The sequence below is a fragment of the Curcuma longa genome, chromosome 8 (assembly GCF_044706935.1).
Source record: "Curcuma longa cultivar G26 ecotype Majalengka, Jawa Barat chromosome 8, ITB_CL_G26_1.1, whole genome shotgun sequence".
In the NCBI taxonomy this organism is placed as follows: Eukaryota; Viridiplantae; Streptophyta; class Magnoliopsida; order Zingiberales; family Zingiberaceae; genus Curcuma; species Curcuma longa.
This window is the reverse complement of record NC_133868.1, coordinates 12,823,741-12,840,529: the sequence shown is the minus strand read 5'-3', so window position 1 is coordinate 12,840,529 and position 16,789 is coordinate 12,823,741. Positions and strand designations below refer to the sequence as shown.

The 16,789-nt window shown below is 34.0% G+C and overlaps 1 protein-coding gene across 1 annotated transcript; it reads left to right on the top strand.

Annotated features, from left to right (window-relative positions):
• Positions 1 to 3: 3 nt before the first annotated feature.
• LOC141834155 (pre-mRNA-processing protein 40C) lies at positions 4 to 15,093 on the top strand (the record flags this gene model as incomplete). The annotated part of the gene is given in 13 exon segments (XM_074721608.1): positions 4 to 208; positions 273 to 436; positions 541 to 578; positions 2,021 to 2,099; positions 5,190 to 5,651; positions 5,884 to 5,967; positions 10,233 to 10,373; positions 10,503 to 10,609; positions 10,735 to 10,846; positions 12,196 to 12,339; positions 12,478 to 12,624; positions 12,904 to 13,026; positions 14,478 to 15,093. Coding segments are annotated over 13 exon segments (2,133 nt in total), but the record flags the coding sequence as incomplete, so codon positions are not given.
• Positions 15,094 to 16,789: the final 1,696 nt, after the last annotated feature.

Sequence of the window (16,789 nt, the reverse complement as noted above, 5' to 3'; positions counted from 1 at the left end):
CAGATGCAGCATGTACCATTTTCACCTCCTTACCCTGGCTATCTTCCTGTGCCTTTTCCTCAATCTGTGCAGGGAATACCTCCTACAGTTCCTTCAGTGTTTGTTCAGCCTCCTGGTGTCTCTCCAGTTGTATCCCAAGTTGAACCAACAACTGGATCTCTCCATCCTGAAAGCAACTCGATAGGAGAATTACCTTCATTAGATATTGGTATGGTTTTCCTTTGGTTCCTTTGCATTGATGTTTTTCCAACTTATTATTTTATTATCTTCAGATCAGGGTAAAAAATACATCAGTGCTGACAAGGCTGAAAGAGATACTAATAATGAAATAGAAAATGCATGGACAGCCCACAAGACAGAGACCGGTGCAGTATACTACTATAATTCTATTAGTGGAAAATCAACATATGAAAAACCTTCCAGTTTTAAGGGAGAGGTAATGACACAAAAGGCCAGCCATACAAGAAAGGTCATTGTATTTCAATTTAGAATATAGTCTTCAATGATTTGACCAAAATATTCTACTTTTATGTTGTGCAGCAAGAGAAAGCCACGAACCAGTCAGGTCCAGTCTCATGGTATGCACAGTCCAATTTTTAATTATTTTAGTTCCACATCAAGTTTGATAGTGTTGCATACTCTGTAAGACTAATAGGTTGAGAGATGTATGGAGTCTTCAAGAGACCAAGATTTACAATTTATCCTAAAAATTCCTTCCTTGAAATACCTCAACTTTTTTAGAACAGGTCCGAGTCAAATAGCAATGATTCGAAGCACTTCTTTTACATTACACTATTTCAGAAACCTAAGGACTTGACCGTATGGATGTAACTTTCTTTTTCCTTTTTTCAAATTCAAATTAATTATTTTTGTTGTGGTTAGTAACCTTGTCCTTGACTATGTTATGTGAGTGCTTGCAAAATATGACACTTTGCATTTCCATTAAACAAATGGGTTATGTGTTACCATTTTTTTGAATTTCTATTTCATATTCTTTGACTTTCTTTCTCAATTCTAATTCAAGGAATAGCCATATCCATTTTTATCAACCTTCATTTTTTTAAAAAAATGTAATATCTATTGCGAATACTTGTTTTATGAAAAGGATGAAAAATATTAGTTATACTTCTTTTTTACTTAATGTTTTACTTAAAGAGTGAGTGATCAAAAAGAGAGCAATAGTCCTTGTTAATCTGGGAATAAACATTTTTTTACTAAGTTTTACTATAATAGTTGCATGGTTTAAAATATCGTGTTGTACTGGACAACCGTTCCACCAGCGATTGGTACGTTGTAGAGATCGGTACACCCCATGGAGGCATTGTGGAACCTCCGCGACCACCTTGCGAAGGGTCACGCGCCCCCTCGCAACCCTCATGGCCACGCCGAAGGGGTTATGCGACCTTTGTGGTCACGTCGGAGAGGTCACGAGCTGGTTGGGTTGCACGTTGGTGTAGGTTAATTTTTAATTAAAACTTAGTTTAATAATTTCAATTAACTCCCAGCTATAGTAGGGATAATCTAAATAAGTTTTATTAAACCCTAATAGAACTATCACATTAATATAATATATATATATATATATTATTTATTTTAATTCTAAAATATATAATAAAATTTATTTATTAATCATACATAATTTTTTAATTTTTATGTTTTTTTAAACATTTAAGTTAAAATTTTATTTTTATTAATATATTTTTATATTTAAAAAATATCGAAATCATATCGGCACAACACTATACAGTACCGAAACCGTATCGTTCCGGTCATAGACCAAAACTCTGATATTGCTTGAAATTTTGAACCATGAATAGTTGTTTTCTTAACCTTTTCCTTTTGTGTAAATTCCTTTTTCTCTTGGAGCAACTACAAGGGTGTAGATCTTTCACAGAAAATGCACAACTTTTTCTCCAATATGACTTAATTGCTTTAGTGTGTCCCTTTGGATGTTACAACTTTTACGACCCAAGTTAATTATTAGTTGCCATTGATTCTGTTGCCTTCATGATTTGCACAGGGAAAAGTTACCTGGTACTGATTGGACACTTGTAACAACAAATGATGGGAGGAAGTACTATTATGATACCAAGAACAAGGTATATATTCTTTTTAATCCTGAACAGTTTGTTTTTTATTTCCAATGTTGGACACTTGTTTTGTAGTATTTGAATTGTCGCAGTTGTTAGAGGGCATATCAATCAAAAGACCATGACCTGGTTTTATGTTTGTTACTCACGTGCTGTCTCATAGTTGCAATATTTTAGTTGATGGTCAGTACTTGTTATTTGTGTGGACAGAAGACAATTCAATGAAATTTCTACTTATATACTAGAAAGTTAATTATTCTGGTTATAAAGTGTATTTTTGCATTGATCCCTCAAAAGTACTGATGCTAAACCTTCCAAAAGGCATAATACAGTACACATACTCCATCTTAAAATCAAAAGCTTCCATTATGTTTGTATGCAATAGAAGGGCATAATACAAGCTACAAATTCCATAATGCAACACAAGCTGGATTGGACAAACCTGTGTGCCTTAGCTGGCAAATCTGATGGAGTGGTCTCTCAATCGTCTAATTGCAAGGAAGCATGAGCAACTGTAAGAAACGAATTTTGTTGATCATAAACAAAGAAGTGTTTTTATATGAACTCTCTAGTGGTCCGTCTTTTAAGACTGTAACATAAACTAAGTTATCTAGAAATAATAAAATATAATTACTAAAATTCTTAAGTAGAATTAAAAGCTTGATCATGATTCAATTTACTATATTGATGGCCTATTATTTTTTTGCATTATTAAAAGAAAACTTGAATTATGTTGAGTTGTAGTCATCTTCCCTTTGGTCATCTCTTCCAATGTATAAGGAATTGTTGATTCTACATCTTCACTTCGTCTTTCAAGGTATATAATTCATTTATCCTCTTGTTTTTGGTCTCCCCTGCATTAAGGAATAAATAATACCTTATCTTTGACTAATTGAGCATTGATATAATTGCCAGTTTTTTGTGTTGCTCTATTCAATGTATTAAGAAACACTGACTAATCAAGAGGCAAGGATTCTCTTGTCACTTCACTATAGTCTCTGCAAATAATGATGTTGTGGATGAGAGCATTGGCACCAAAATTGAAAGGGTATGGACTTGTTTAGACAACAAATCTTTTATGCTGAAATTACTCAAATATGAGTTTACATGCTTAACAAATATGCGTTATGATTTAATAATGTGGACATGAAGGCTCTTAGAGTAGTTTTTATAGGAGTTTTATAGGACTATTTGTGAGTTTATAAATACAGAGGATAATCTTTTAAATTGTCTAAATTTACAACCGTACTGATTGACATGGCTGAAACTTACCATTCTACTCACCGACCTACATATGAAGCCCTTGATACACCTAATACTGAAGATTGTCAGCTTGTGAAACTGCTACAAGCATGCTTTCTTCCTTGAGGCTTACACGAGCAAAAGTTCTACTAGAGACTTCTATGAGTTGGAATTTGCTAGCTAGGTCTTTCTTAGGTCTTCCCCGAGCTAGAGTTTCTCCAATGTCGCTTATCTCATGATCCACTTGTGGAAGCTCTTCTAGGATCCATGAAGGCTTGGTATGCATTCTTCCTAATCTTTTTGTATTTGTCTTGTTTAGTTTTCTCTAATGGTTTCTTAGGGAGCATAAACGAGTTATCCTTGTAGTTTGTAGCATGTCAAACATTCTCTAAATATTTAGGGGCTCTTTTCTATAGTCAAGTCCTGTTGTTCAATTAAATATACTTTATTCTTAGTGGAAGTGTCAGTAGTAGAGATAGTATTGTTGCTTATCATATAATTATTGGAGATACTTTTTAAAGAACCAAGCTATATTACCTGTGTAGATGTTCTTTTGATTTAAGAGAAGGGCCAATGTATGAGACATGTGCTTTAAGTGTCATCTTTTGAGGTACTATTTTTTATTTTTTATTTCTTATTCAACTTGGGTTTGTGTGTTATTGTTCTATTGGATTTGTGCTCTGAGCAGCTGTTACTCTGTATAGCTTTATGAATCATGATAGACTTATTCTTTATAGTAAAATCTTGGTGTTCAATTAAATACACTTTATTCTCAGTTGAAGGATCACTAGTAGAGGCAGTAGTATCATTTGTCTTATTATTAATGGAGGGCCTTTTTAAAGAGACCAAGTTATATGATTTGCTTAGAGGTTTTTTGATTTAAGAGAAGGGTCACTAAATGAAGTAGAGGCTTTGGGTTTCATCTTTTCAAGTGTCAGTTTTTTATCTTCTTTTCAACTTGAGTGTGTGTTATTGTTTCGTGGAATTTTATGCTTGGTGCAATGTTTACTCTCTATAGCTTTATGAATCATGATGGACTTCCTTGCGCTTGAGGTAGTCTCTGTTTTCTGGGTTCTATTATGAACTCCTCTATTGAAGTGAGCATAGTTTTAGTTCTCTTTGAATTTTTGGTTGTCCCCTAACAAATTAGGTGTTGACCTAAGCTCTCAATCCCTATATAAATTTTCAAAGTGGTATCTCTAGTCCACTACACTTAAAGAATAATTGTTTTAGATTTATAATTGTAATATGGCTTATTGATTATATGTGTGGTAACATATTTTTCTGTAGAGATATTATGCTTCCTATAATTTATCTACTATTTCATTTTATCTGCATAATTTAGAGATCTTTTGCAACAGTATAGTTTTCTAGGAAATTTTGCATGACGCTTTCCAGAATAGCAAGAATCTTAAAAAGGTGGACGTTGGTAGCATTTTATTTTATTTTTTAAATAAATCGAAATTATATTTTATTATTATAATATACATGTGATCGCCTTCCATATGAAACACTAAATTAATAATTTCAATTATGACCCTGCATAGAGCTTAATGCATGGATCAGATTCTTGTAGCTAACCTTAAATAGTTGGGACAAACACAACTTGATGGACTAAGCTACACATGTATTGTGGTCTTTAAACTTTTAGTTTTAGCAAATGCTGAAACTAATAAATAATGGACCAGTTTAGAAATTAATCTTCATAGGTTGTGGATTTGACAACCCTAGGCCATGAGTTTATGTAACTTTTTTTAATCACAGGATGCCAGGACAGCATGTACCTGGATAACATTTACTCATCAGCTGCTGCTATTTCTCTTTTCCTTTCACTAATAATCTTTTTGTAAACCTCAGGTTAGTAGTTGGCATGTCCCAGCAGTGGTGGCAGAACTCAGGAAAAGTCAAGAAATAAATTCAACAGAAGGAAATGAAGCTCCACTAGAGGCTGGCGTGCAAGGAGATAAAGTTTTTGCTTCTGTTAGCGTTGATACTCCAGCTGCACAGACTGGTGGTCGTGAATCTGTGGCCCTGCGTTCTGGACAACCTGTTCCATCATCTGCATTGGATTTGATCAAGAAGAAGTTGCTCCCTGAAACAGGTTCTCCGATAACATCACCTCATTCAACTTCTGGCCCTACTGCATCAGATACAAATGGATTGAAAGCTGTTGAGTCAGTTGTCAAGGGACAAAAGCCTGTTATTAGTAAAGAAAAAGCAAAAGATGCTGCAGGTGATGGTAATATGTCAGATTCCTCGTCTGAATCAGAAGACGAGGAAAGCGGACCTAGCAAAGAAGAATGCATTATTAAATTCAAGGTAATTTTGTTGTTGATGATTCATGATTTTGTTGTAGTGCAGTTTGTTGGAATTAATCATTTTTGGACTTCAAAGTTTGAGATGCACATGGAATTGCACTGATTGGTATCTTAGTAATTGGGTGTGTTAAATGTCTTTTTAACCATTTTATTGTTGAGTACATCCATGCTACTCTATTTATGGTAAGTGTTGCTTTCCAATACATTTGATCACTTTGTATTTCAATACACAGGAAATGCTTAAAGAACGAGGAGTCGTACCTTTTTCAAAATGGGAGAAAGAACTGCCAAAGATAGTGTTTGATCCACGCTTTAAGGTTTGTTGAGTCTAAAGATTATGAATTTTGGGCCTTTCCTACAACTGGAACTCCATGTCTCAGGTTTGTTAGACTTGTTTATTGTGCTTGCTTATAAGGGATGACTTTATTTCTTTATGTCCTTGTTTGTGCCAGATATTTTGCCTCTATGTTGATGTGCTATAATTATTTGTCACTTATTGAATTTGTTCAACATCGTTTTAGTTTTCATAAATGTTATTTCTGTTAATTTTGGTAAAGTTGATGGGTAAAGCTGGTTTAGTTTTTCATGGAAATGCCATGAATATCTTTTACTATTTTACATTTTGACTTTTCTTGTTAGTGGACGCAAAGTTTCAACCCCAAAATATGAAAGGACAAGTAACAAGTTGTAGATACATTGTAGTTCAAGTTTAATTACATATGTAATATTTGAAACACTTTTATTAAATTTCTAATTTTTGTACAATTTTGGAAGCCAAATGTGAAGGCTCAAATGCAGATCCGTGCCGATTTTGTAAAGATCCTTTGATAAAAAGATTCATTCTCTTCATAAAAAGAGGAGGTAGAACCAATAAAGATTTCTTTTTCGATTATCTCTAGAATTGAATACTTGATTTAAGAATGTTTTTTTATCCAACCCATAGGAATCAATAGACAAGGCAAATCTATTATGATACACTAGATCTGGCTCGGTTATTGATAGAGTGAATAGATGTGTCATTTTTTTAAATCTCTTCAATCTCTCTTTTTGAATTTTGACGATCTTTCTTTTGTTATTGCACACTCCACCTAGCCCATTGTCCTATTGTAGTAGTTAATTATTTTCCTGATGTAGCTTTTGAACAACTTTGACGTGTGTAGCAAAAATTGAAGTAAAATGGAAGAGAAAGACATGATTTTATTGAAAGAGTGAAAAACTTTTCTAAATACAGTTGGCTTATCATGAATTGAAAGATGTCTTATATAGAATACAAGAAGAATGATTGAAATGGAAGAGAACCTTTAGTGTTTTTTGTGATCATAAAATTTCTCTAAAACTTAAAGGAAAGTTTTACAAAACAGTGATCAGGCTTGTTATGTTGTATGGAGTTGAATGTTGTGCTATGGCTCGATGAGCAGAAAATGAGAGTTGCAGAGATAAGGATGTTAAAGTGAATGTGTGATCATACGATGATGGACAGATAAGAAATGAGAACATTAGAGAGAAAGTTAGTGTTGCATTTATTTAGAGAAAGCTTTGGGAGATTTGTTTAAAATGGTACGAATATGTACTTAGACGACTATAAATATTCCAGTTAGGCGATGTGAAACTATGATAAATATGCACATTAAATGAGGAAGAGGAAGATCAAGAAGACTTGGTCAGTTACGATAAAACAAGATAAAATTTATTTAAATATAGATGATGATATAGTAGGAAATAGAGTTCAATAGCGTACAAGGATCTATATAACCAATCCCACCTAATGGGATAAAGCTTGATTGTTGTTGTATTTATTTAAGTATCCCTAGTTGAATCATTGTCTCAGAAGAAGTCCTTTACACAAGTATAATATTAAGCTTCAAGAGATAATAATAAATATGATTTTAATATATTGAACAAATTTGATATTTTTCTAAGTATTATGTCTTTAATGAAATTTCACTTAACTTCTTAGGCGACCCTATTTACCTAAAATTGCCAAATATGTTGAATTGTTATCATTTATGATGAAATTATGACTGAAGTAGTTGAATTTGTGGTTAAGGGATGCTCCTAGTATTTCTTGAAGGTACCATCAACTACAACTAAGCATTTCTCAATCTCTAAATCAAATATTTGTAGTTAAGAATGAATATGAATTTACGTGGCACAGCTAATAAATAATGCATTTAATTACTGGGAGCTTGTTAATCTTGATTTGATGTTGTTTTTCTTCCTCTTTTGCTTGAGTGCATTTGTCTAAAGGTGCATTGAGTTTTTGGTTGACTTTGTTATATGTCAGGCAAAAATTTGTTGGATAATTAGAAGCGGTTGAGAGGTGAGTAGACACACACTTCTTTTCACATTTGTGTCTATAAATAAGTTAGTACACAATAGAAAATATGAACAAACACATAATAATTCAAACCAATTTACATGGTGCAAGAGTTCCCTGGACTCCTATTCCATGATCTAAGTTTCTTTATGTGGATGACTTCTATATTCCTACTATATTTTCTTTTTCTTGGATACTTCTCAGATGTAAACCTCTTACAAATATGTGCTTACACAGTGACAACAAGAGAGTACAATTTGTTAAACAAATAACAAAAATAATACAAGAACACTTACACAATTGAAGTGTTTCTTTCTCTTATTGTTGCTAGCTTTCTTTTGCTTTTGGTTGCTCAAGATGGTTCATGAATGCTGCTGCATTGACCAAAGAACCACTATCAAAAACTCTTAAGCTTTCCTCCTTTTATAGGCTGCTTGCTGTTTCTTAAATTTATTAATTAGTCGATTGATTGGGTTGCACTCATCAGTTGACTTTATCAGTTAACTAGCCAATCGTTGCTATGTAACTTTTTCAAATCAACGCCTCCTTAGATTCCTATGCTATATGCATCAATGATTGATCACCATTACCAATGACTGATCATGCTCCAGTTGATTGCCTAGTCGCCAAGAGACCCTATGTATTTGGGACTTCCTCATTTGCCTAATACAAGGGCTTTCAATGCCTAGAGAGCATTCTCCGGGATTTCCTCTATTCCCTAATATAAATTCAGAGATTTTCTCTATTCCCTAATATAAATTAATCTTGACTTACCATGACTTCTAATGCTTTAAGTCTATTTCTCCCAGACTTCGTCCGTTGTCTAGTGTCAGTTAAGGATTGAAATTTCGAGCTGTTTCGTTTGATACTGGTGAAATTTCTCGTTCTGTTAGCAGATCGACACCAGCGGTTCCAGCAGGGACTCTGTTCGGAGGCGTCGCTCGGGTCTGACGACACCATCAAAGGCATTGCGCTGGCTGTGCGAGCCTCGGTTTGCTGGGCCATGTATGCCCTGGTCGCGCGGAAACGTGGAAACAGTGATCAGGTTTTATTTTAAACTTAAGTTTTATTAATAACTTAAGTTAATAATTTTAATCAATTCCTAACTATAGTTGGGATAATTTAAATAGACTTAATTAAAGTCTTATGAAATTATCCTATTATTTTTAAAAAAATATTTTATTTTTTATTTTTAAATATTTAGATTAAATTTTTTATATTTAGTTAATATATTTTATATTTTAAAATTTTCAAAACTATACTAGCACGATATGATACGGTATCGAAATTGTATCGTTTCGGTTCGTGATCGAAACCTCGACACAGTTTGATATTTTAAACTTTGGTGTCAACCAACTTTGACTTACTGACTTCCACTTATCCCTCTTCATTTCAATCTTAACTCACTAGGACTTTTACTTTGTTAGAATTCACTTCTCTAAGAGTTCCTCCATTGCCTAACATTTATTGAGACTTCATCACTTACCAAACACCTAGTCGACCTCTAACTCTTTGGACTTTCTTCACTTGACAACTCCTTATTGTTCTTGTTCACTTGCAAACATCATGTTGGACTTCCCATCTCCTAACTCCTTGGTGGATTTCTCATTTGCTTAGGCTCATTTGGACATCCCACTTTTTCCAAGTGTCCTTGACTTATTTGAACTTTGTCCAATGTTGGTCAACCTTGACCCTACTGACATGCCCAAATAACAAACATCTTACTCAAACATCAAAACACAAACCTTAGTATGACTTGATTGCACCAACAAGATCTTGCTTTGAAATGTGCAGTAATGGTTGTTGGTTTTGCAATGGGGGTAAAAGCTAATTGATCACACAATATGGTAGGGTAGCAGTATTATTTTTCACAGTTTTTGAAAAATGGTAAACCAAGGGGTAATCTTCGGGTATTAGGGAAGAAGATACTTTTATAAGCAGTTTGTAAGCTCCTCTTTTGTTGCTTCAATGCAGTTAATGATTAGTTGCCATAAAAAAGATATAACACTCTTGTTCCACATGTACATTACAACTAGTACACCTTCTGTTTAGGCATCTTTAGATAATTAGTGGGCTGTACCCTTTTTTGTCCAAAAATAATTTTTCTATAAGTATATTCTTTTTTGTAAGACGAGTTCAATTTGAGAATTAGATAATAATGGTCACATTTGACAAGGTCAGGGACTTTTGGATTTGGCTGCTATACAAATTATGTTACATTTTCTAGTGTTCTTGTTTGCCCATTTTGACCAAGTGGTACTGCAGGGGGTTCCAAGTCATTCTACTCGAAGGGCACTGTTTGAACATTACGTTAGGACACGTGCTGAAGAAGAGCGCAAGGAGAAAAGAGCAGCACAGAAGGCTGCACTTGATGCTTTTAAACAATTATTGGAAGAAGCTACAGAGGTTTCCCCCTATCCCCTCCTCCCCCCCCCTCCCTCCTCCCCCCAAATAAAAAAAATATATTGGATCATTTGGCAGTTTTTCTTTGAATGCTTTTAAAATTTAAAACGATTGACAAGCTATGATGAACAGGACATCGATCACAAAACTGATTATCATTCATTTAGAAAAAGATGGGGCGGTGATCCTCGATTTGAGGTCATAGATCGCAAGGAACGAGAACTTCTGCTGAATGAGAAGTATATTTCTGCTACGTGAATATTTGAATCAATTCTATTTATGTGCTTGTTTTTTTGTTATTTTTTTGTTTTTGAATTTCAACCAAATATTCTGCAAGCATTTAACTTTTATTTATTGTCTAAAGAGTGAAGGTTGCAGAGGAGAGGATAAAAGTGCTACGCATGGCTGCTTCCAGTAGCTTTAAGTCTATGCTTCGTGATAATCAAAATATTACACTGAACAGTCGATGGTCCAGGGTAAGTTTTTTTTTTTTTTTTTTCAATATTGCTTCATATTAGTTATCTCAATGCTAGTTCTTGTTTCCAATACTCTAGTTGAGTTAAGAAATAAAGTTGGGAATCCTCTATCAACAGGAAAGGAAATGCCCCCCCAAACCAGGAAAGAAAATGATTTCAAGCAGATTAAAGGAAACATACCCTGCCAAATTTCCCACTTCAGTTGTAACTCAACTGAAGCTTGGTTTACTTGGGTAGAAAGATGGAGGGGGAGAGACTGAAAATGGCAAAAAATTGCATACAGAGCATGAATTATTCATGTACCTTTTGATATTACTTCCCCTCACCTGCCCCTACCTTTCTTTCTGCCCAAGTAACCCAGCCAAAACACTTAACTACAAGCAAATGATTTCAGTAGGATCATGATTGGAATATTTTGTAAGTGTTAATTGTACTTTGTAGCTATTTTAGGCATCACCTTGTAAAACTATACACTAACTTCAAGATCAAGTTGAATTTCAGAACAAAATGATGTGGAAATGCAGAACATACAAACAAAAGCATGTTTTGTTGTTAAATATATTTTTGACTTTTTTATAATTGTTCTTTTGAGTACAAACAATTGTTTGTGATTATTCCAATTCGTTCATTTCAGCCAGTTCAACTGATATTGAGTTTTGTATTCACTTTATATTGGTGCTGGTTTAGCATGTCCTTGCTACTTGAGATGAATTGAGCAGTTATAAATATACTTAGGCTTATAAATTTCAGAAATTGTTGTATTCTGTTCTGTGTGAAGGCAACAATCCTGTAGGAATTTGAATTCTGAAAATATATCTTGAAGTTGGTTTGTTATTCTTGATCCATTTATTGCAAACACTCCCAAGGCAACTGACGCTAACTTTAGGAAACATTCTCAATATGCCTTTTGCTTTCTAATATAAATCATGCTGAGTTACCCTAAAACTCATTTTACCCCAAACTCATTCAGTATTCACTTTGCCAATTATTAATTCAAAATACCGATCAATTACAAACATTTGCTTTAACATCTGGGCATTCATCTTGGTGCCATGATCTTGTTTTCTACATAGGAGCAGAACCATAACTTACCACTTTGACTTCTAAATGACATTAGTTTGTATCTAAAATAAATTCTTATGTTTCGGCATGTGTCTAATTTTCTGAACCAAATGTGGCTTCTGAATCATTTTAAGGAAACAAATCTACATGTTCCGTTAGGATCTTCCTTCTAACTTGTCTGCTTGGCAGTCCATTATCTTTTTTACTTTCAATGTTTAGCTTGCAAGGGCATTTGGCTGTCTTTGGGAATGTATTTGGCACAAAATTTGACTGATAACTTTTTTTAGGTAAAAGATAGTTTCAGGGAGGATCCTAGATACAAGGTTGTGAAACATGAAGAGAGGGAACTTCTATTCAATGAGTACATAGCTGAACTGAAAGCTGCCGAAGAGGAGGCAGAAAGATCAGCCAAGGCTAAAAGAGATGAGCAGGTAAACATAATTAGCTTTCTTGAGATTTTAAACTTTTATAGATAAAAATCAGCATAATGTATTATTACAGTGCTATTTGCATTAGTATGTTCTTCTGGTGTATCAATTATGCATCTAAAATTTTTACTTACTTTACAGGAGAAATTGAAGGAGAGAGAGAGGGAATTGCGGAAAAGAAAAGAAAGAGAAGAACAAGAAATGGAGAGGGTTAAAATAAAAGTTCGTAGGAAAGAGGTTGAATACACCTATCGAGCTTTGCTTGTTGAGATGATTAAAGACCCAAAGGTCAAGATAGTCATTTTCTTTCAGCGTTATTTATTGCTTATTTCCATATTGCTTGCCACATTTTCTGTCTGGTCAGTCACTATTATGGTGCTTATGTTCAATGTAATGTACAGATTTGTTTCCTCTATATTAAAAGTTTTTTTTTCAAAATTCTTTTTCCAGTTTTTTTTCGTAGACATCATCATAAAATAGTCCTTGCATGAAGTATAAATAGCAGTGAGGATTCTACTCATAGCCACTGTCTTCTTTTCCTGAACAAAAGTTCCTTTTGTTTCTCAGGCAACTTGGACTGAATCAAAGCCAAAACTTGAGAAGGATCCCCAAGGGCGTTTAACAAACCCTGATTTGGCCCTAGAAGATGCTGAGAAGTTATTCCGCGAGCATGTTAAGGACTTGCATGAGGTGAATAACATTCTTTTCCTGTTAATTTTTGTTAGAAAATCAGTGACATGATGATTTAGTTGACTATGCTTCCCATAAGGTAAAGCTACAATCAACTAAACAAAGCTAATGTCATTCTGATAGTACTTTTTATTGCTCAACAGGCTATGGTTCTTGTTTACTTTATTGAGCTACGGAGATGAACTTCTATAAATGAATTTGGTTCATATGAGATAACTTAGGTCAAGTTCATGTCTTGAGTCTTTCATTCTTTGTTTTCTGATAAACACTTCTACAGTTTGAAAACACTATGGGTTCTAGAGTACGAAGACACTATATGGATTTTACAGTTTGAAGACACTAACAGATTCTACAGTTCTAAAAGGCCTATTAGGCAGCCGCATAGGCTGTTTCAAGGCTGATTTTGACTAGGGAGTCACTTCACCTAGTGGTTAGCAATCCTTGTTAGATAACCTTTTTAAAAACGACACACACCGACTACCTAGTCAGGAAGAAGTTAAGTTTTTTAATAAGTTGTTGGATCATTTGATATTAGAAAGTAACTTTAGCCTTCCTTCTCATGTAGCTTTTACCTCCTATTTTCACCCGATGTGGGTCACATGTTGCCAGTAATGAAATTTTATCATCTTTTTTCCCTAGATGTGATTTCCCATTTTTCTTGCCTCTTCTCGTTATCTGACTCTTCTCATTCATTGATAACTTTTTCATCATTTAATCTTAGCATATTAGAATATTTTATTGTATTATTTTTGTTGCAATGTGAAATGGCAAATGTTTGGTTACTATTATGTGATTAGTGTTTAACAATTATGAGTTATTTATTTGTGACTGTAAATGTGTTTTGATTGATTGAAAATACAGTTGTTATATCTATATACATATTAATGTCGGTCATTGTTAATTTAATATGCCTCTCTTTACTATTTTAATATTATTTTAGCATCGATCACCTAGATGTCTGTCCACATATTGCTTAGGCACTAGGCTGTTGGCTAAGTATCTACTGGATACCTAAAATTGCCTTTGAATAGCTTGTTGTCTTGGTTACTTGTAATATATGCATCTTTTTGTTTTTCTGGAAAATTTGCTGAATGCCTAATCATGTTCATTTTTCTGATTGTTAATAGTGTTCTTGTAGTTGTTTTGATCATTTTCTTGTATTTTCTTTTATGGTCATTATCTATTCTATCTCACTTGTGGATCTTGAACCTTAGAATAAGTTATAGTTTCCTTATTGAACAAATGATAAATGTCATTCATGCTTTGGACCTAAAATATCCTCGTGAATAATTTTGAAAGGAAGCATATGCATATGTATGTATATGTGTGCATATTAGGACTTTGTTTTATGTAAATATTTATTTGGAACTTTTAGAAATCTCAGAATAAATAGGACTTGTTTTACAAGCTGCCGATTCATCCTTGCACTAAGTATCGTGTTTCTGGTTCAGCGTTGTGTGAATGACTTCCGCTCACTGCTCACTGAAGTTATTACTGCGGAAGCTGCTGATGCGACAAAAGATGATGGAAAGACTATTCTGACTTCTTGGTCTGAAGCAAAACGCCTTCTCAAGGCTGATGCTAGGTATGCCAAGCTGCCGAGCAAAGATCGCGAGTCTCTTTGGCATCGACATGTGGAGGATTTGTTACGAAAACAGAAATCATCATCAGCTCCAAAGGAGAAGTTAGATAAAGATGGCAAGAACAAATTATCATCTGCTGAGCATTCAAAGAAGTCACCTCGGAGATCACCTCACCGATCCCATGGACGAAGGTAGCTGCAGATGTGATCTCGCTCACTCACGTATTCTTTCGAAGTGAAGAGCAAACAGTGTTAACTCATCTTTGAGAACCTTTTTCTTTCGAATCAGGGTTGGTCATCTTGTAACCAAACTGTACAATTTACTAACTTCTTACTAAATTATTTACTAGGAGCCCACTTGCACTTGTAGCCACAAAATTATGGTAGACGATATCTACTGACTGTAGTCGCATTTTCTGTTCTGCTGTTCCAGCTCCGAGTGAAATTCATGTGAAAATATTTCTAAAATGAACTAGTTTGAGTAACAGTGTGCCTTTTTTTTTATGGTTAAAAAACTTTTTTTTTTGTTTATTGCATGCCTTTTTTTGTGTGGGTGAAGTGGCATGTCGTGGATTATCGCTCATATTTTTATTTGTAATCGAAGCCATTGCTATAACTAAGCTGGTATTGATTTAGTTCCAATTGTTTATGCCAATGAATTACAACAAAAGATATCGGATGATGAACATATCTTTATGAATACTAAGAAAAATGAGCAAAAATTAATTAGCAGACTTAAAATTCATTTTTTTTATCAAGGTGTGGTAGACGCAAATCAATTGTATTAGATTGGAAAATGCTTAATTTTTTTCCTTTATAGATCATGTGACAAACTGGTTTATAAATTATTTAATTGATCATGATATCTCATTTTTATTATGAATGTTGATTTGTAAATGGACTGGTAAGATCGAATTTAAGATGATACATAATTAAAGTGATATAAACACCTAAGTATCATCTTAGTGGGAGGAACTTAAATATTATTATTATTTATTAAAAATAGTATAAGCTTGTTGATTTAGCAGAGTTATTTATGCCATTTTTAAGTATGTAATGTTAGAATCCATAGTAGTGTAACTACGGTTTTAATGTTAGCGTAAAAGAGTTTAAGATGCCTTACCTTGTTATCTAATTTGTTTCTCTAAATATGTAGAGATTTAGAAAAAATATATAAGAACATTTGATAGCCCTAGGTATAGAAAAGGATAGTATGAGATATTCGAGGGATCGGAAGGATGAAGAATATCAGAAACAAAGGTACCTAGAACAGAAGATGCAAGTATACAAGAAAGATGACATGGAGAGTGAGTTGACAAACTTGGTGCATTTAAGGGATGAGTGGGGTTGACAAAAGAGTATATCAATAGAATGAGAAGGAAACACAAGGAATGAACCAAAAGGACTTGATGTATTTTAGGGATGAGAAGCTAAGAGGAAGTCTGCTTAGATAAGTTATTGTGAGATGAGTTGAGTGAACCTGTAATTGAAACGAACTCAATTTAGGTGAACTCGGGCTTAGTAGACTTAAGTCAGAATTTTGGAAAACCAAAATAGGGTTCTAGGTGACCAAAACTATGGTCTACCAAAAATGAACCTAATTGACCAATGCATAGGATAAATATTATCTTTGTTGAACATGATTGGAGTCGATCGATATTAGAGATCCAATCAATCAAAAAATAAATCTAGTTGACCAGATGTACATGCGGAGCATGAACCAGGTCAGATATGGATGATGTGACCAAAGATACAGATAACTGGGGGTTCAGTCGATCAGGATGAGATCCGATCGACCTGAAGACTGCACATCAGCAATAACGATAAGCAAGACCTATTTGAGGATGAAGCCGACAACCAAGTCAACAATGTTTGATTGACTGAACAAGGCTTCCATTTGATTGGACACTTGACACGTCTATAAACTCAACAGTTCGAGGTGGAGGCTTTCAAAAGGGACAAAAGGCTCGAGGGACCGAGACAACACACGATAAAACACAACAACACATGCATACAACTTATTGAATTACTATCTCCTCTCAAACTTTCTTATTTATTTCTTATATTGAGCTACTCATTGCATTAAGAGGTTTGTCTATCTCCGACTTTTTATGAAGGAGGAAAAAAAATATTGGGCTCTCTATGTATAGGGTCTTGGATATAACAACTTAGTAGTTGTAA